Source organism: Triplophysa rosa, linkage group LG5 (assembly GCF_024868665.1).
Source record: "Triplophysa rosa linkage group LG5, Trosa_1v2, whole genome shotgun sequence".
NCBI lineage: Eukaryota > Metazoa > Chordata > Actinopteri > Cypriniformes > Nemacheilidae > Triplophysa > Triplophysa rosa.
In genome coordinates this window covers 5204919-5226335 of record NC_079894.1, presented here as the reverse complement: position 1 = coordinate 5226335, position 21417 = coordinate 5204919, and the positions used below count along the sequence as shown (strand labels likewise).

General features: G+C 43.8%; 1 protein-coding gene across 8 annotated transcripts in view; it reads left to right on the top strand.

The window, feature by feature from the left end:
- Positions 1-21417, top strand: part of rnf220a (ring finger protein 220a) — a 116525-nt gene that overhangs the window by 65820 nt on the left and 29288 nt on the right. For all 8 annotated transcript variants that reach the window (XM_057334457.1, XM_057334458.1, XM_057334460.1 and 5 more), the window contains exon 3: positions 20322-20451. In XM_057334457.1, the coding sequence (XP_057190440.1) occupies positions 20322-20451 (130 nt within the window). The remainder of the gene's footprint in view (positions 1-20321; positions 20452-21417) is intronic.

Below are 21417 nucleotides of genomic sequence, written 5' to 3'. Positions count from 1 at the left end.
GTGTGTGAGAGAGAGAGAGAGAGAGAGAGAGAGAGAGAGAGAGAGAGAGAGCTTGTGGGCCATACGTTTGAGCTAATGAGGAGCAGCTGCAGTCTAATGAATCAGGATGGGTTTAATGACTTCTGCTTAAAGCCAACGCTTCACCTGAGGAAACTCCAGCATCAGAAGCCGCAACGGAGCAGTTGAGATTGAGTGACTTGTTTCTGGTTGTCTCTGTCCCTCCCATCCGTGTGGCCCGTCTGCTCAGCTTCACATGCTCACTGTTATTTAATCCTGGTTTTGGTGCGGATGCCCATTTCAAAGCGGCAGTGTGAAAACCTGCTCCGAGCGTGTCTGCGGCACCATAACCTTGGTTTCCTGTAAGGAGACCCCAAGGCTGTTCTCTCTCACCCTCCTGAGCAGGGCAGGGAGCCCAGACTAGAGCAGCACCTGGCTGGCCGTTAGTCTGAGGAAGAGGCCCTTTGGTAATGTGGTTTTAAGGGAGCTAACGGCATGAGCCAACCACAGGTACGCCCTCTTCCTCCTATTGCTTAACAGACATCTCCTCTAGTACTGATGATGTACTGCACTATAGTTTGATGGAGTTCCTCAGGGCTGTGTCCTCCACACTTCAAAGTTTCATAAAAAAGCTCTTTAAAATATTTAAAACGTATTGAAATTATTTTTACTGATCAAATTTGGGTTTCTCACTATCATGAGGCACTTTAGCAGGAACCCAACCGGGGCTTTAAGGCGCCTGTCAATATGACTAACACTGCCCTTCAGTCTTGGCCTTTCATATATACTTGCGTTAGGAGTGACAGTTGCTGGCGAGCCCGAGCCTCCACTGTTTTCAAGCAGTCTAATATTTCCCTGGCCTTTTCTCCCATTATCCCTGACCTTCAGTGGCGCTATGCACCAGTTGTTGACGCAGATGTCACAAAACATTGTGGAGAAATGTCACCAGCAAAATGTCCTGTAGACGGATGAAACTGGAGACGTGCCGTGCAGCTTCCACATAAACTCGCAGGAAGAACAAGCAAAATGAGACGTTTCATAGATACAGATTGTGAGGAACTCCAGATAGAGAAGAACTTTAGGCGGTGGCTTTGTAGTTTTTATCACAACAAATTTTTTAATTTTGAATGTTACATCCTCCAAATGGCATTTCTGTGGGCAGAACTGTGATTCACATTAAACAGACAATTGCTGCGATTCTTAAAAATTACAATGTCCTTCAAATTACATTTCATGCAGTGTGTAATGTTGCTGTGTGTGAATGTAAGCAGTCTGCCAAGTTGTAAAGCCGAAAGTGAACGAATAACAAAGTTATTGGCTTGGGAAAAAAGGAGTCGACTCTGAATCACGCGAACGAGTCGTCTGTCGTTCTAATTTCAGCTCCGGGTCAGATTTGCGTCAGTCCGTGTAATGCCCGCCTACGTTCCATTTGCGACACGGCACGCGGTACACCAATCACAGCAGACTAGACCATCTGACCAATCAGATCAGAGTTGGCTGACAGAAAGGAGGGGATTAGACAGATGAATCTCCGAACGAATCATTTGAGAGTCAGTCAAGAAGTAAGGTAATAATAACTGCCTATTATTAGAAAATGAACGTTTTTGTTATGTATGTACGTAAACTTGTTGTTGGACACTCCATAAACTAAAGTAGGACCTTAAAAATCACAAAATATTTACTCTTTAAGTGCCCGAAACCCAGGGTTGCCCCATTAAACCCTGCAGTGTGGAAAGCTGGTGCAGTTAATATGCAGTGATTGAGAACGTAAGAGAGTTTAGGCCAAGGAGTCTTCCACTGTCAACAATCCGAGCACTTGAGTCTGGAGGAGAGTACATTCATCTCTCTCTGTAAATAAGAGTGTTGTGGGATTTCTGTTTCACACGGATCAGGCCACAGACTCTCCGAGTGTCACATTTTACACTAGTGCAAAAAATTCCACTGTCTGTTTCAGATCTAACACTTGGGTTAGAGGTCAGAGATCATAAATGATTTTGCCTGTCTGCTTATATACAAGCAGTGAATAGTGAATAATATGCACATATCTAACCAAACACAAATCAACTATTAAACAAATAATAAATAATGACAATTTTGAATAAAAGTCTTGGCCACCAGATGAGTTGGGACTACATAGCACTGCATACATGTTAACTACAGGGCACATACGTTGCAAATTGTCTGTCTTGTAAATAGTGTGAAGGGATTAAACAGCATTGCTCTTGACTCCTTAGCATTTATTTTCAGGAGAATTGTCTGCAAGTCTGGAGATGTCATAGTCCCTGTTCCTGATAAGCGGCATGTGATTGATTTTTTGATTCTCTTCTGATGCCTGGTGTCCTCCGCACCGCTTCTCCTTTTAATCTAAGATTCTTTTGTTTGCAGCGGTGAGATTGGAGCACACCTTGTATTATTTGGAAGTTTAATGCGACATGCTACGCCGGCTTTTTTGTGTTCCATCAGTGTGTTCAGATGCATATGAATGTCTTAAAAGTATTACCTGGATTACGGCAAAGCCTATTATGATTAATGAAATTAGCCCTTCAGAAAATCTCCACTGCTAGCCCCACACTTCTCCCTCTCTGTCTGGCTTTGATCTCTAGGTGTTTATTTGTTATATTCAACGGTGCCAATTCAATAATTATGTAGACAAACAGGTGAAAATAAGCAGTGCTGCTGAATTGGACTGTGAGGATTAGACATTTTTTTTATGTGGCCTTTCAGTCTTTGCATGCATACGAACATATAAACAAATACACTTACATGATGTTCACACGTGAATTTCGGTACTGTTGGTTGCTTTTTTGCTCGACTGCTGTTTCCAATAGAATCATGAAATCCCTCTCTGCACTCCCATTGGATCACCTCCCAATTCATTTATTGCATTAGGTCGCTAAAAATGGCCTACTCGCATTGAAAATCACTTTATTGCTGCAAATCTCTAAACGTGCGAACGCTCCTTAAAGGTACACACACACACCACTGATTTATACGGGTGCCCCAGCTCACATACATACCTGTGTGTAGCAGACGTTCAGGGAGGGAGGGCGATCTAAACACTCTTATCGGGTGACAGGAGTTTGAGGGAAGACCAACCCTCGCTCCTGTGCTAATCTTGTTTGTCATTGCTAAATGAGCTGGCCCTGCTAGGTGTGTAAGCGTCTAATGAATTTACAACCTGATATCAGGAGGCCTAAGACTGGCAGGGGTCATAAAACAGGAAGGGGAAAAAGCAGTAATTAACATTTATTAGCTGGCTTGTCATCTGTGCTGGTTGGTAGGGGAGTATGGATAATATTGCGGTGATCAATTAATTTTTAATCATCTCGGGAGAGATTATGGAGACTCCCTATGAACTCCAGACTGGCTGGAGTCTGTCAATAAACAGGGCATGGGTCATTCTGCAATGCGTCAAGTGCACATGCGTGTGTGTGTGTAAACCGCACTACTTACTTATCGACACACACCTCTTGACTAACACACGCTTCCTCCTGGAGAGGAATTGTAAGATAAAACGCAATTGCTGCGTCCCAATTCGCATACTATCCGTCCTAAATATAATTAATATGTCCCAAATCATAGTGTGCTGAAATGAGTATTCTCAAAGTATCCCGATGGTCTACTGTTTCCGGTTAAAATTCAAAGTGTGAATCCATGGACACTTCACGGCTGATATTACCCACAATTCACCGCGCGAGGGCGGAGTTAAGTGACGCTACACTGCGTTAATGAAATTAAATTAAAGATGCTTCTCTCAATGAATAAATGTAAGAACGCAGTAAACATTACGAAATAATGAATGAATACTTAAATGCAAGGAAGAGCTGTATTTTGATCATCGTGACAGTTAAGGATCACAGTGTCGTCTAGGCAACAATGGCCACTTCCGTCTCCCAGTGCGTGCATACACTTAAAATGTATATACTTTTACATGACAAAAACAGTACATACATTAAGGGCACAGTATAAGTAGGCGAATTGGGATGCAGCAATTCACACGTTTTTAGTCACATTTGAATCACTTTCTCCTTTCAAACATCGTGAAGCTGCCATAAACCAACCCCCCCCCCCCTTGAAACACCCTAAAACCAGCAAGACACTTATAGAAACATGCTTTTTCAATTGTGACAACACCCTCTCTGAGTTCTACAGAGCCGCTCTCAGCCCTGTGTACTGCACTTTGATAGCAGGAAATGACTGTTGTTGAACATGGAGGCAGCTTTGGACCTTTCCCCCCCATTTAGTCTCCTGTGGCGTGTGAAGAAAGAGGCTAATGGGTAATAGATACCTGACTAATGCCTTACCGAAGAACTAGACATATATGGGCAAAACGAAGGGGAGAGAAAACTTGCTCCTGAGTTATGGAGGCGCACCCGGGGGGTTAATTCATCGCGGACGCGTCTCCATGCCAAGCGGTAGCTGATAGTTAAAAGTTAATACATTTATTGCCAGTGAAGTGCTCATCCATCAGGAGCGGTTTGTTTCTGCGGCTTGGTGATGGCACGCTGTGGGCAAGACTGGATTTCCGCTGATAAATGGAGATAGAAGGAAAGTGTTTCGGCGTGTTTGTTTTGGTGCATGACAGCCCGAGTACCTTTTCTCTTTTAGATGATAGCGACGTTCGGCTCTGTTAAGGAAGTAATCACATCAATAATATGAGATAGTTGTATAATTCATGATCATTTGTGATTGGTACAGTATTTAAATAGGCTGATATATGGCCATTTATCTGCTGTCATTATAGTGAACTAGCGATCTTTACCAGAGTCATTAACTTTATATTATTTACTTTATTCAAAAGATGTTTTTTGGGGGATGTTTGTTATACAATTTTACGCAGTTATTCTGTTACAAATATATTTTAAATCATTACCTCAGAGCTATTTTGACACTTTTGTTGCCATTTTTTTCCATCAGCCCCCATTCATTTTTGACCTGGGTCTTTAGCATTCTTAAGTCTCTCCGTCTGTCTTAGTGCTGTAAAGTATCTGATTCGTCTGGAGGTTTGTAGTGTTAATAGCTCAAGGTCAGGGCCATAAACTGGAAGAGAGAGAGAAGGGCAAGAGACATAGGGAGAGGCTGGTTGGGAAGGGTTCAGAGTCTTAATGTAAGCCCTCATTCACAGGGTGAACAGGGTTTAACCCTAGATTCAGCTGTCAACAGCCTGCCACTGGTAACGTTCTACTATTAGCGTTTAGTCAAGTTTCTAACTTTGTTTCACAGAAGTGTTCATTCAGTCCTTGAGTGTTTTCTTTGAAAAATATCTCTCTCACTTCCTGAGATCACTGGAGTGTTGACACGAACATGAAGATGGAGATAGAATCTAAATGACACTAGCCAGATGTCTTCAATTTTCAAGCAAGGGTCGTTTTCTCTCACCACTGGCGCTCCCTACAGGTGAGTGGCTCTAACTGCAGCCAGAGACCGTCTGTGGTCATTTACGCCCACTGTCAGGGACCATAGTGGGCTGGTGCGTGTGTGTGCGTGTGTGAAGGGGGTCGATCGCCAAGCTTTGGACCAGCCACCACCCTCCACCGGTCCGCAGCTGTGGATCGAGCCGTGCCACCTTCCACGGCACAATGGGCCTTTTGACCGAAGAGGGGAGATTGACACAAAGAGCTCTGCTTGCTGTACACTCCGGCACAATGCTATTGTTATTATACAGCAGTGAAAGAAAAGACTTAGTCCACTATTTGTCATTCTCAAGTGTGAGATGATTGCATAAAAACAAGCTTTATGAAGACTTGGGGAATGCAGAATGTGTTTATGACAGATGGGAATGAGAGCGGCTCAGTGAGATGCAGTAAATATTTCTTAGTTAAAACATTCTGAAAAGCAATGAGTGGAGGAATTCACACCTTCATTTATGTCATTTTTCGCGTTCCCCATCACTTGTGTGCTTATATATCATTTTTTTGACAAATTTGATAATGCACCAAAAAGTCCAGCCTGTATTGTGTATACAGAATGAATGTGTATATGTTTGTGTACGTGTGCATGCTTACGTGTGTGATAAACGTATTGTTATGTGGTTGAGAGTGCTGTGTAATTCAGACTCAGTGAACCTCCTCTTCTCGCTCGTGCCTCACCGGCCCCGGTAGACCTGTTGATGGGGCCCTCTGTCAGCGCGCCACAGGAGTGATAAATGTCCCTTATCGGCATTGTCATTGTAATAGCCCCACAACAGGGCCCGAGATGGGCGACTGGGCCAGAGTTATCGCCCCGCTCCTGCAGGGGAAGAATACACATCAAGCTGCCAATCACCCGGCCCGAAAATTGCTCTGAGATTTGAGTCCCCAGACAGCCAGCAGACTGCTAAAGCTCCCTCCCTCCTTCGCTGTGCTATTACGCTGCTCCATTGCTTTATTTCACCCTGTTTTTAATGCCTAAACTCTTAAACACCACCATCACCTGTCAGTCCCTCACAAGGATGTTTCCCCCCTTTCTCTTGTTCCCTTGCTTAGCCGAGATGGAACCAGGGCGGAGCAAATGATTGTACACAGGGTTCAAAATTAAGACTCAGGAAAGCACGATGACATGACATTAGAAGTTTAGTAAAATTAGCATCAGATGTTTTTCCAAAGTAATAGATACACAACGGAATTTTCACATCTTTTTGAAACACGGTAAAAATGGTCAAATTATAGAAATAGACTGCAAATTTACAAGTGGGGTGTAAAATAACACGAAAAACATAATTTGAATGTTATTTTTTCTACTGCCCCAGCAGCCGCAACATTACCCTTTTTTACGTTTTTACCATTTTTTAGTGAACGAGTGACGCAATGAGCTACACTGTTTGTCACTAATGTGCAAGAAAAAACAAATCTGTGACCCTAGACCGCAAAACCAGGCTTAAGTAGCATGGGAATATTTGTGGCAAAAGCCAACAAAACTAAAAAACAAAATTATCGATTTTTCTTGTATGCCAAAAATCTTTAGGATATTATGTAAAGATCATGTTCCATGAAGATATTTTGTAAATTTCCTACCGTAAATATATCAAAACAATTTTTGTGAGTGGATGCAGCAAAATCATGAACAAAAACAAACATCGTTTGCTGCTGAACACTCTTTGGGAATTACCCACATAAGTTTGGTATCCATGTAAAGCTTAGAGTTTCAGCTTTCGGGTTCTTCTACTCTGCACAACGTCATTACAGCGGTAAGCTTATAGAGAGCGTTAAAACAAACCTGTTTCTTCTTATCACCTGCCTGCTACAGCACCTCTGATTAACAACTTCGTAGGCGATTTTCTCAATATGTATATATTTTTTTAAATAGTTGTATCTCGGACAAATATTGTCCTATCCTAACAAACCATACTTAAACGAAAAGCTTATTTATTCAGCTCTCGGATGATGTATAAATCTCAATTTCGAAAAAATTTACCCATAACTGGTATTGTTGTCCAGGGTCACATAGGTATTTAAAAATGACAGTATATTTGAACAAAAATTATCGCAAAATACAGTTTCATGGTCAGTAAGAAATATTTACAGCCAATACATTTCCTCTGTTGGCAGGTAGCAAAAAGTCAATTTCAAGCTGGAATGGCTCACCAGAGTTTTGGAGAAAAACATTGGAGATAGTGTGTGTTTTTGTGTGTGTGTGTGAGGTAGAACGTGAGATGGAGAAAAAGTAGATGATAGAGGAGTGAAGAGGTTAGTGTGATCGGCTGCAGAATCATTCCAGTCTCTTAATTTTCTATTGATCTGTGTGCTCCTGCTCCGAGTGGAGGATGAAGCCAGCTGGGTATCAAGCCTCCCTCCCCACCTGTTCGCTCTCGGGGGAGAGGTTGAGGCCGTTCCTTCTCTCTGCCTCTCTCTGTTTCGGCCTCCTCCTGTGCCTCATGGGTAGGCAGGGTCTGAGTGACTAATGTCCATAAGGTGAGGGGTTAAACAGTCAGCTAACCACACACACTCAAACTATCACCACAGCCGAGGGCTAACATCCCCCTCTGCTGTTAGAACTCATAACACGCTCTTTATGAAAGCAGATGGAGAAGTTGGTGATGTTAGACCCTGGAGACAACCATGGATACGATCATCATGGTGTCCATCGGTGGCCGGCTCATGTTTGCGATGCAATCGGCCGTGTCTGATTGAACAGTTCTTGGGGGGCCTGCAGGAGGCCCTCGAGGGTCCTGCGGTCTTTTTATATGGGGAAGCCTGAGGTTTGCCTGCTTTAAAACCTACTCCACCTGATAAACATCTCCCAGTTCTGCCCTCATTCCCAATATGGCCTTTATTAAACACGTCTGCCAGCCCTACCTTCTTAGAGGAGAATGAGAGCGCAGGTAAAAGAAAGAGTGAGGGAAATATGCCAGCTAAAGATACAGATACAGCAGATACAGATATGGCAGCAATGATTAGTCGAGTGTCTCCGCTTGGTGACAAGTCCTGATAACAGCCTGAGAAGTGTAATGGGCTGCAGGTGAGCTGTCAATCCATCATACTAACATCCTGTAGAGAAGAACACTCACACCAGATCTGTTCCCGTCCTTGTTTGCATAATTTAAAACCAGCATCAAAAGATTTATCAGAAGCAGTCTGTCCATTGAATGTGCAGGGGCACATGGCACACATAGCAAAATACCATAAATCGTCTTTTTTAAAGGGATGGTTTCAACAACAATGAAAATTATTTAATCATTTACTCACCCTCATGTCATTAAAAACCTTTATGACTTTCTTTCTTCTGCAGGACACAAAAGAAGATATTTTGAAGAATGTTAGTAACCAAACCACTAACCAAAAAGACCCACTGAGACATTTCTCAAAATATCTTCTTCTGTGTTCCACAGAAGAAAGAGTCATATACAGGTTTTAAATGACACGACGGTGAATAAATGATGACGGAATTTTTACTTTGGGTGAACTCTCTCTTTTAAACCACCTAGTGGACATGGCAAGACCTGGTTCCTCCTTAAAAACAACAGGTGCATAGTTTCGAAAAGTTGGGAAATACATCAGAAGTGAGGGAGAGACACCATGACTGACAGCAGCTTTACAGATGTGACAGGATAGAGTGATAGAGACCTGGAGGAGTCAGACAGTGTGCAGTCGTGTTGCTGTGTCTAGGATAAATCACAGCCCATTTGTACCGAGAGACGTCTAACTAGCAGCGCTCCTATTAGCCTTCTGCTCTGCTGCTGTGACCCCTGCGCCGTATATCTGAGCTGTAATGCCTCTGACAGATGAGTACACAAACGAAAAAGCTGGGATAGATGGGCCTGTGCACTTTTGTGTGAAAAAGGTTTAACAGCTCAAACTAACATAGGTAAACATAGGTCGTTTCTCAATATGCGTTATTCAGCGGTCTTGTGTCCTCGTGTTCTCACTCTACGTCATCAGTAACCGTCAAAGTCCGGTTCCAAGACTGAAGAACACAAGAATGCATGAAAGTACCTGGATGTGTTCTCGATATCAAGGACGCGTCGTATGCCGCCTTGCACGCCTACGGAATCCTCTTGAAGTCCCAGAAGTCACTGCGGCACGTCCATCCAAGTTCCTTCTTCCGAAGCTGCCTCGCAAAACCGGTCTCCACAAGAACACAAGTCCGTTCTTTGCATTCTTGGAATTGAGAAACGCCCATAATGAGCAAGTATGTAAATGAACATGAAGGAGTTGAGTTAAAGTGACGGAAATGACAAAGTGGTAAAGGAACATTTTGGCGTCTGTGTGGGAAACGGCATGATAAATTTATTTCTTCTGATCTCTCCCCTGAAGCACAGACAGGTGCTGGGTTAACTGCCCTGAGAGAGAGGCGGAGAAAGAGAGAGGATAAGCCTCTAAATGGTTTGTGGAATGGAGGTGTTAGCTCGTGTCAGCTCCTTGCTGTTGCTGACAGATGAGCCGGGGCTAGGAACAGGAAATCCCTGGCCCTAACGCCCAGAAGGGTGTGTGTGTGTGTGTGGCAGAGGGAGAGATAAATAGAGATGGCTGTGTATCTGTGCAGCACAGTTAGGCTCACAGCTTCCGCTTTGGGCACAAGGTGCAGACATGCAGACACAGGAGAGACTCTGATGACAAATCAATACGTGTCTCACTTTCCCCTTCCCTCATATCTACGTGTACACCAGAACTGAAGCCAGTGCAGGAGGATATATCTGCATGAACCCTGCATGTGGCACTGAGGGTATAATACAGACAACAGAGACAGAACTACCTTTAGGGCTGCTATCCAACTACCAGGTGCATGAGAAAAATGGCTTTTCAAACAGAAAATCAATTTAGCGTCATTCAATACACCGAGCTGTCGCAAGCAAGATTACTGCATGTTCACCGGGTTCCATATTTAAATCGCAAGGCCAGTTTCAGCACCACAACTACACCTCAGTGCCTGGCTCCATCGATCTGATCTACAGCAGAGGAGGCCAGCGGGTTAACATGTGTAAAATGGAATAGGTCTCGGGCTCTCTGGGTCGAACGAGGGGAAAGAGGTTAACCATCACACGCGTTCACAGAATCTCCCCAGGAGCGTCTGTGCCGCATGTAGAGAGTGAGCTCAGCGGTCAGACCGTTTGGCGTATGTGGAGGCACTAGATATGATTGACGGTGACGGCCGGCAGCACTTTCTCTTGTAACTTTCAAATCATTAAGCCTTTAGTGTATCAGGCGGCTCTTTTACAGCTTTGCCCGGGAAGCGTTTTCGTCTTGGCTGGTCGAAAATGCTGAAGCAGGATGTATTCAGATTATTAAACAGGGGTCACACAGAGAATCAGAGGCTAACCGGGGCCGCAGGAAGCAGAAAGGTAACAATGTAAGGTTATAGTTATACAGAATACAATAAGGATATTTACACTAAAAGCAATTCACAGCTACAGTATATAGTGCGTAGATGATATTTGTTATAGAATCAGAAACATTAACACAAATTTATGAGTTATACTTGATGGCTTGGTTTAAAAAAAGTGTCAAATTGTACTGTATATATCTATGAAAGAACGAATATTGTTCTGATTGGTTCTGACTGTTGTCGTTTTAGACATGACACAGAAAGCACACCACATTGCACTTTGTCGGAATACGTGTCAGCGTGACACGCTAATGAGCTATTATCTATATTCATCCATAATATGAGGTTATGCATGAATGTAAGAGAACTGACGTGGAGTGGACAGGCGCATTGTGTGAATTTGAGCCGTATGTGTTTATGCATGTTTCTGAGACGGTGAGATGGTAAGCGATGACAGGCGGGGTGTTAACACAGACAGAAGTGGGGGGCGGGTCGGGTATGACAGTTCCTGAGATGCGCTATTCAGATGGACCTGCAGCCCAGCCGTCTAAATTCAATTAACTCCGCTGGCTGCTGTTCTGTCACCATTAGTGGTAATTAGTTAAAACATCAGAGTATAAACAGTAAATTGGCTGTGGTAATTAATTCCCCCTCACTAACATATGAGAGCGAGCAGGGAGAGAGACGCACACCAACGGCGGCGTGCTGATGAAAAGAAACCTGTAGAGGTTATTGGTGGCTTTGTGCTATCAATTATGGGTAGGCATTATTTAGGAAACGCCGCTTGTGTGTATGCGTGCGAGCCCACTAATGGACAGGCATAAAGTAGGCAGCACATGGCATCAGTTACAAGCCCGAGCACTCAGCCCACTATATCTGCCATCTGGCCAGGCCTTTGTCTTTTAGATATAATAATGGGGTACTTTTGTTCTTTTTATTTGGTAAAAGCATATCTAAACAACTTCTTAGCCCTTTATTTGGTTAAATCTAAACTAAATACAGTGATTGAGTAAGTACATAATAATCAATTTAATTTATGACAGTAAGCTTATATAAATTATTTTAAATTTGAGATTTTGCCAGAAATGTTAACTTGCCGTCATTAGACTGCATAGCTATTTTAAGAGGTGTCTAGTTTATACGAATTTGTACGATGTGACAAAAAACGTACGATTAGTAGAAAAAAGCGATACTCAAGCCCCTCCCCTAACCCCACCCCTAAACCTAACGTCAAATCGTACTGAACCGTACAAATAAAATCATACGAATTAGCAACCCCATAAATTACGTACAAATTTCCATGAGATTGTGTTGGCAAGGCACGTAAAGATAAGTACGGAAAGTAACCTGCAATTTTATGTCTCAAATACAGATGGCGGTAGAAAGGCAGTTTGCCTCCTTTGTAGTTTATTGCGATGTTTTTATATTTTCATTTGACACATTACAGCACATAATGGGCATCGCTTTACATCGCACACTTTAAATGCACACTTGTGTATTTTGTAGCGCATTAGCATTTTTGCCTACTCAGGACTGGATGTGCTGAGCTCACGAAAACACAGACCGCCCCCGCACTGCAGAACTACTCTTTAGGGACATCTGGAGTGACCTCCGACCTCTTGGTCAGACCATTTTAGTCAGGTTCCCGGGTCGCCCCCAATTCAACCATGGGGGATGAGTCGCACTGTAGGTGTGTGTTAGCTCCCTCGCCGCACATGTTATTGGACACTGGCCGTTGATGAATGGCCCTCAGTGAAAAGCTGTTGCCCACACGTCCAAAGCCCAACAGGGATGTCTTCCTCAGGGATGCAACCCTGATCTGGCTGCCCACTCAGCAAACACAGTCCACCTGTTCAGACCAACATTTCATAGAGCTGTGCAAATCTATCCATATTTAAGTAGAGATGCGCCCTTGACTGCCTCACAAAGCCACAGTCGTAATGGTTCTTACCCCAAGGGAGGAGCAGGGGATGTTGGGACTGAGGTTTCTAGGCTTGTGTAAGGGCTGCGGAGAGATGGAAAGTGAGCGAGAGAGAGATAGGCAGGCAAGCTGGCAGATCTAACCCTGCAGTGTCACCCTCATTTCCTGGGTCAGCGCCTGGGTAATGGTCTATTAATTTGCTCCATTTTCCCCTGTGAGGCAAAACTCAATCTCCAGCCGTTTCACTCTGCTGTGCCATCCACAAGGTGATTGATTGAATAAACAGCTGTCACTACTGTGAGTGCTCACACCCACCGACACGAGTCCTATCCTGAGCACCATACACTTAAACCAAACACACACGCTAACCATTACAAACTCCATTCCCTCAAAGCAAACCCACACTAAATCAAGCCCCAGTTTTCTCGACGGTATGCCCTCGACATAAACGCACTTCCTAAGCTTTGTAGCTGGCTTAAAATCAACAGAAAAGTGCCCTAAACTGCTTTAAAACCAGCAACCACTGGGAGATATTTTCCCATCATGCCCTTTAAAAAGTCCTCAAAGTTGTTTGTTTACATACAGTAATGACGTCTCCGCCCCTGTAATGAATGTAGTTATGAATTTGGCCTTGATAACTGGCTCCCGTTTCCGCGCGGCTGCCGGTGCATGTCTGCACGCCCCGCACATACGCTGGATACACGCATCAAGCCGACATCATCTTTAGGCAAACACTCCTCCCCGCCGATCCAGCTACTGAGAGAGAATGACAGAACGATTCAGACAGACAACCACTCCCCTCTTCCCTCTCCTCTCGCAGGTACTGATTGCATTTGCCTTTTTAACGTGACACCCGGCGCGTGTGCGCTCCACGCGTGATCGGGAGCGTGTGGAGCTGCTGTTTAACAGCACAATGCATCACTGTCAACGCTGATCGCCCTCCGCACGCGGTTAGTGCCGCCGTCGATGCCGCCGCACATCAGGTCCCAAACCAAGGATGACCTCGTTCCATTTCATCAGACGTCCTCTCGAATGAGGCGCGATGCCTCATTCCCCTCCTCTCTCATCCCCTAGCCTCTTTTTTATCACCTTACCCTGAGTAATCAGCACAGATACTGTCCGGCCTGCTTAGCTTCTCCTCTTCTCACTTACAATAAAGTGGAAGAGCTCACACACACACGGAGTCCGGGCCGGTCGCATAATCAGTCTAATTCCCCTCCTTTTGCGTATAAAGCGCACATTTTCCATTATGGAGATGACTCATGGCGGCTCACCTTGCTCTGATTTAGGGAGGAGGGGAGGCAAAGAATGAGGGCTGACAGGCTCGCTGGATTTATTTGATTGCGCATACAAGGTGGTGTCATTTTAAGAAGATGCAGAGCGTGCGTGCCGTTGCGTGCGCGCGTGGGGCCTTAAGGCAAGGAGATGAAAAGAGAAGGCTTTAAATTGAGGAGGAAAAAAAGCGGTCCGAATCAAATCAAATTCCTCTTATCGGGCGTTATTTGACGACGTTATCAGACAACGTAATGTGGTTACGTTCGGTAAGAGGCTGAGAGATTTCAATGTTTACTGATTTTGGCGTGTTTAAGGGCAGGAGGGGAGCGGGAATGAGGCAGGCGTAAACACTCGATGCATGCTGGAAAAACCTGAGCATCCGATTATATCAATGACAACACAAAATCCATTCTCATGATTAGTAATATCATTCAGATTAGTGGAATGTAACTCCAAAAGATTCATTTTTGTCTTGGTGATTGTGAGTTTTTTATAACCAGGGGTCTGTTTGGTACAGTTTTGTGATCGGCTTTACAGGAGGCATGTGGGGCTTGTGAATTCAGCCACTCCCAGGTGAGCCTGGCAGGGTGTGTGGTGTGTGTGTTGTGCGGGGCAGCGTTTCTCTACCACCTCCCTCTCCGGCTCGGCTCAGCATGGGCACGCTGTTAGTAAGGAGAGATTTCAAAAGGCACAAGCTCTCTCCTCGGGCCCATTAGTGGCAGCTTTGTTCTCTCGCCAATACGTTAAGAGCTTTCTGTTCTGTTCAACAATCGCACACACGCGTGGCACACACATCTACGTGGAACGTGCTCCTTCCTCCAAGCAAACCAGACTATTAAAGCCGTTGAACGAGTGAATTTGCTGCAATTATGAGAGTAATGTTTAAAAGGTCAATGTGGAACTCGCCTAAACAGAGAGGCGAGGTGTTGATACCATTGTAAATGTATCTAAAGAAATAATTATACTGGCCTTGTGATATGTTCAATATGTTATATAGTGTATTTGGGTACCTTAAAATATTTCACAAAAGAAGTTTATTGGGTTTTGAATGATATAGCAGTTGATGTATTTTTCAAATGTAAGTGGAACGTTGTGGTTACTGCACTTGGACACCTGCATTCGTGAATTGACTTTACAGTGTACATCCACTAAAAAAATCAGTCAGGTTTTAAGTACGCTTCCAAGAAAAGAGATTTGTTTGCACAAAAACAATTTAAATCAAATGCAATAGAAACACATGCACCATTAAATGTGATTTAAATTTCCAACACCTTCTAGGGTCAATGCAAGTCAATTTTCTTTCGAAACGTTTCACAGTATCTGTTTCGCTTGGTTTTACGGATGCGGATATGCAAGTGTGGAGGTTTCTTTCTGCATTTGGAAGCAGTTAAATAAATAGGCGCATGCTGTTCGAGTTATGCTGCGTGATGCTAAATGAGAGGAGAGGCAGACAGCTTACAACCTCAGTCGGAGCAGCCGGTGGCTGGATGCCAGCTACCAGGGGAGAGCGCGTTTGAGGCGGCTTCTGTGGAGCTCTTTTTTTTGTTATCGCAGCGGCTTGTAAAACAACAAGCGAGAAGTGTCAGAGGCAGCTAGTGGCGAACGCTACATCACCACACAGCCTCTCAATTCCGAGGCAGAGAAAGCACAATATTCCCACCCTCAAGAGCGGTCAGGGATATTAGAATGCGCTAACTCAAGCGTCCAGTGTAATTGTGCTATCAGTGGGGTTAGAGAGAGGTTACGTGTGATGAAAGTGCTTTTAATAATTAGGGAACGTCTAACATCGAGAGAGGCCGCTAACTCTGGCCCTCATTAGCTGTGCTATCAAACCGGAGGTCTGGGTGAACGGATGTACTCGGATAAAGGTGTACTACGGAGACGGGGGAAATAAAGCCCAATTTTGAAGATAGAAAGAGAGAGAGAGAGAGATAGTGAAAGAGAACCATCCATCTTGGCAAATTAGAGAAGATCCAGCCGGCACTCAGTCAGAGCTGTCAGACGGATCTCTCTCACACACACACACACACAGCATGGCATTTAGGTGAGAAATCTGAGCACTAAAAAGTTCTGTCAGCCCTATTTCCCTGTTATTGCCCCTCTCCGCGCGCCGGTCTCGCCGGCCCTTCAGATTAAACGGAGTCTCCACCTTTCTCCGTGCAGGGGTCCGGCTCAGGGGGGCATCCCACATTAATCATCTTTAACGCGCTGACAAGCAGCATGCGCCAAACCCCCTCCATACCTCAGGATTTATCTCTCCGTCCTCTGCTAGCCATCACTCACTCCTGGAGAGATAGACGGAGGGAATAAGATAAAGGGAATGGGACGGTTTTGGGGGCGCTTGTGGTAACCGCTCAGGTGCATGTTGCTTTTGTGATGTTGTTCTTATGCGGGTTGTGTTTGCGGCAGGGTGTGTCCAGGGCCAGGACTGTGTGTGTGTGTGTCCCTTCAGACCTCACAGGGGAGAAATGATTAATCACTGGCTGTCTCTATTAGTCAATCCTCTCAGGGGAGGTGGTGGACACCAACACTACACTGCATGCACACATAATGGGGCGGTCTATAAGAAAAACATTAGCACACTAACACACACACACGTACACACGGATATATGGGTGGGTGTTTTTTTCTTCCTTCTTTTGGCACTTTTATGTCCAAAGATTAGGAACTTTTTATATCTTGTTATACGAAGATCGTGTTAAAATTGAATTGGAAACATTTTATGATGCGTTCATCATGTATCCGTCATGATGTCAAATTGTGCAAAATGTTTAAAAATATTTTTTGTCGTGTGTGCTTTAACTATGCAATTATCTAGAAATAAAAAAATGTAAAAAATTGTCTTATCAAGTAGTAAAAAAATATTTATTTTATAATATATTTTACAATTGTATACATACAATTTTATGAAAAAAATATGAAATTTTAAAGCATACTTTTTTATACAAAAATGCATACATAAAATACAGGAATGTACATAAAGTTTTGTACAAAATGTTATAAAATGTAAAAAATTTACATTTTTCATCACAAAATATATAATTTGAGAAGTGGTAAAAATTATGAAATGTGTGATACACAGTGCCCACAAATAAAGAAACACTCGTATGTGAAGCTTAGACAAACTCATGTGTTTGCAAACCCATCTCTGCTTTGACACACAAGCACACACCCCTGTGCGCTAAAGGTTCATCAGTTAGACAGCGCTGACAGACAGATGATTTAGTGTGTGTTCTATTGTGTGAATGCTCTCCGTCTTGTGTTAACATCGAAGCTGCCAAATGACCACCTCTCTCTACGCATGTGTGTGTGTTTTCAGGAGACGAGTGACAGGGAGGTGGTTTAGGTCCCGACAAGCGCTTGACCAAACCATCATGACTCCATTACTGGGCCCATTGATTGTGTACGGATGAATTAAAGAGCCGGTTTGGAGAGGCACACACTCATTTTCTCCTCACATACAGACAGAGGGACACACACACAATCACACGCTCTGTTAACAGATCCCATCATGCACACATAACAGAGTAAGAGTAACAGTCCGTCAGTTAACCGTCTGGCTTGCATGTCAGTAGAAAAAAGGAAATAGGAACATTAAAATGTGATGGAAAGTGGTCTTGTTACTGTAATACTAATGAACAACATGTATTGACATATGGGTCCAAAACTGCCAATAGCATAAATACAAGCGTATATAAATAAACGAGTCAAATACATTGTGAATTTACAGAGCAGGGTATAAAATAATGGCTGTGTCATTGCTACACAAAGTGAAATCTCAGGTCGTCTGATTTCGTGTTGCAAATGGCCGATAAGAAAATAAAGAACAAGAGTACGACTGGAGAGATTTATCTGCTGTAGAATGGCTCTGGACCTCGCTTTGTTTACTCTTGCAGACGGCGATTGCTTTGGCACGACTCAAATTATCTTGTCAGGGCAATAAAGCTGACCGGTGCTGAGGAGAGAGAGAGAAAGAGAGGGAGGGAGATGAAAGAAATGAATTGGAATATCGTTTTGGCCGTTGGCACCATTGAATAGTGATACTTTGATATATATCATGGTACTAAATGACTTCCATACACCATTATTTCATTACTTTCTGGAATACATGATTCTTTTAGTCACAGCGTTAGAATCAAAATTCACCTCCATTTTTGGGATGGCACATGGAACATGGTGTTGCCTTTGTGAAAGAAATAGACCAAAATAATTGAAGCTAAGACTCAAGAGTGCAGAAAACAAATAGAGGGACAGAAAATGAGAAAGAGATGTGCAGGATGTTGCTGGACAGAGATTGGGGGAGGGAGGGAGAGAGAGAGGGGCGAGCGAGGATAGGGTGCTGAGAGAAACAGAGACGCACAGAATTGTAATCGATTACCTATTTTTCAAAGTCACTTAAAGTGTCCAGAGTGCGAGGCTGTTAAGTAGTGCTGCTGGAGAATAGGGGAAGGGTATGCGCAGGCACGCTCGACTGGGGACAGGAGAGGATGGGGTGGAGGGGAACAGGTGGAGAAATGTATAGGGGGAGGGAGGGGGAGTTTTTGGATGCTAACACTGACCCCTGATGAATCTGTGCTCTTGCAGGAAATAGTTCTGACAGGCCAATATGTGAGCTGAGGATCTGTGCCCCCGTTGGGACTTTGCCACATGTATGCGCGTCTGTGTGTGTGTGTGTTTACATGTGCATGTTTGTCTGCGCGAGTGTGCGCGCATAGACACCAATGTTGCCGATGCATCGCTCTCTAAAACGGTGCACACATCACAAGAAGACAAACACAACGTTGCCCTCTGAAGTCAAGGACGAGCTCACGCTGAGCCCAGGGCTTTATGTAGAGAGAGGAACCAGGATTACAGCCCCACTGCATGTGTGTTTGTACATCTGTGTGCAACCTGCCCCCGAGTTACCTCATCATCTCGAGAAAAGATGCTCACTAACCCTCGCTGCAACAGATCAATACCTGCCTCCTGGACACCGGGACAACAGTGGCAGAGATGAGACGTTTGTTTCGCATTTCGCAGATCTGCAGTTTGCTTGTGCGAAATGGAACATATATGGCACATCGTTGTTTACAAGATCATTTTAACATTATCATAGAAGTGATGCAAAATTAGCAGGTTTTTATTGGCTGAACAGATTATATGACATATTCTAGTAAAACGATGACTTAATGAAATGAGGTATTAATGAATGAAATATTTGATATTATATACCGTATCAACTATTTTGTATAAGCAATAATGCACTTATATATATTATAATATAATATAATAGTAAATAATATAAGTGAATAGTATGGTGCGTGCACAACTCCAAAAATGTTAGACAATTGAGATTTCATCACTTCCTGTTTGTGAACACTATGTGTATATGTTTGTGCTTTGAGTGAGGTAAACACACTCACCATGTGGCTTACAGCTGTAGTGTGTTGGTAACAGTCAGTTCATCCAGGATATCCTGTTTGGGGGAGGGTCTATTGTCCCATGAGCTAAAAATAGTTGCTTTGATTGGCTAGTTCCAGATCGGCGAGATTGGGAGACATCTGAGTAAAACAGGAAGTCTCGTCCTTGAGTATTTTTGCCCTTTTATAAATGTACACAGCGGTGCTTTAGTTAATTCGCATGCAAACGATTTCTCCATCCACTCACAACCAAGCACATTGTCCGCTCGTTCCCAAACGGACAAACACAAAAAATAAACAAAGCCACGTGTATAAATCTAAATGATACGCCTGCTACATATTTATGATAAAATGCTTGTTTTGTGTTTATTTGGTTGTACTGTAAAAATCTGACACTTTTGTTAACTATTTGTTTAAGAAATTCACTGTGTAAATCTAGTTTTTGAGTGTACATCTTTGTGTGCATTACACCGTGTGATGCAATGTCGTTCATTGCCGTGTGCACAAGTGAGTCTGTGTTAGAGTGTCTAGATCCAGCCGAAGTGTCACGAGCTCGGTGGCGTAACTGTCTGTGCGGAGCTGTGGATCTGGTTTAATGAGGGAACAGGAGGCCGAGGGTGACGGATTCTCCTCCTGCAGAAATCTGAGCCACTTAATCCACACAGTCTGGAGACAGAAACAGACAGCAAAGAGGGCTCATATGACCTGTGCTCATCTCTACATTTACTAAATAAAACCCTGGTTTTAGGGAGCATTTACATTAGATCCCCAATAACATTTTTTTATTTATTTCCTTGCATTTGGGAATTTTGCCTTTTTTAATCCACATGAAAGTAAATATGAGCATATCTGGTCTAAATACAAATGATTCATTGGTGCTGTTTTACTCCGTTAAACTGTGACAGTAAATTCGGTTGCTAACTATAGTATCTTGTACACTGCATAATAAACAAACCTTTTCCTCTCTTCCCATTCTCTGTTTTTCTCAGGTAAGAAGAAGGTGTCGCTCTATGACAGTCAGGCTCCGATATGTCCCATCTGTCAGGTGCTGTTGCGTCCTGGAGAACTCCAGGAACACATGGAGCAGGAGATGGAGAGGCTCATCCACATGCACATCAGGTACACAGACTCGCGCATCTTCTGGCGGCTTCATCCGTTTGTGTCACGGTTACCCAAATTATCTCTATAACAAATGAAGCGCATTGGCTGCTTTCCCTCACACACACACACACACACGTGTGTTTGGAAATCAACAGAAAACAATGAGGACGCTTGATACCGTTGTTTAACTTCAGTGAGAGCAGCAGCCGTATAAACGTATCATATAAACAGATCGCATTTTCTTTCCTATCATCCATCAGCCCACATGCGCTGGCTGTTCATGTGGCCAGGTTAAGCGTGGTAAGAACATCACAGAGATATTACACAGCATCCATCTTTTATCCACTGCCTGAGGCCTTCATACAGAGCAGGGCAGCCTGGAGCTGCGGACCAGAAGATCCAAGTTAAAGTGCTGCGTGTGTTCTCATACATCGCCCCAGACAGGAAGTCTCACTCAGCGAGACCAAAGAAACATTAGCCATAACAAGAAACAATGCACTGTCAATCTATAGGTCACAGACGTACTATAGTCCCAGCCCTTTGCTGTACGTTGTGTCGAGTGGAACCAGAAAATATTCCCCTTACAGCATCTCTCAGTCCACTTTTCACTTTTAATAGATGATGCCGTCAGGCTGCAGATGGTGTAACGGAGAGAAAGAGAGAGAGACACATATTAGTTCTCAGCAGGATGTCATCCCTGAGCGAGTGTTATCCATCACACGGCACTGAGAAGTTATCTTTTAATAATTAATAAAGGGCAGCGGGCCGCCCTCCCCAGCGGGCAGCGGCCGTGGACACTGACATGTCTCTGGGCTCTGCCTGTTTGATGGTGCCGGTTATTTAAGGCAATAGCGCCATCGCTCCTGGTCTGTCAGGGTTGGACGCTGCTCGGCATTACGGGCCTGTGATTTAGCCTCTATTTCGCTCATTTTAACCCCTGCTTATAGCCAAGAGAGTTATTTTCCTTCTACAGGCCATAGGCAG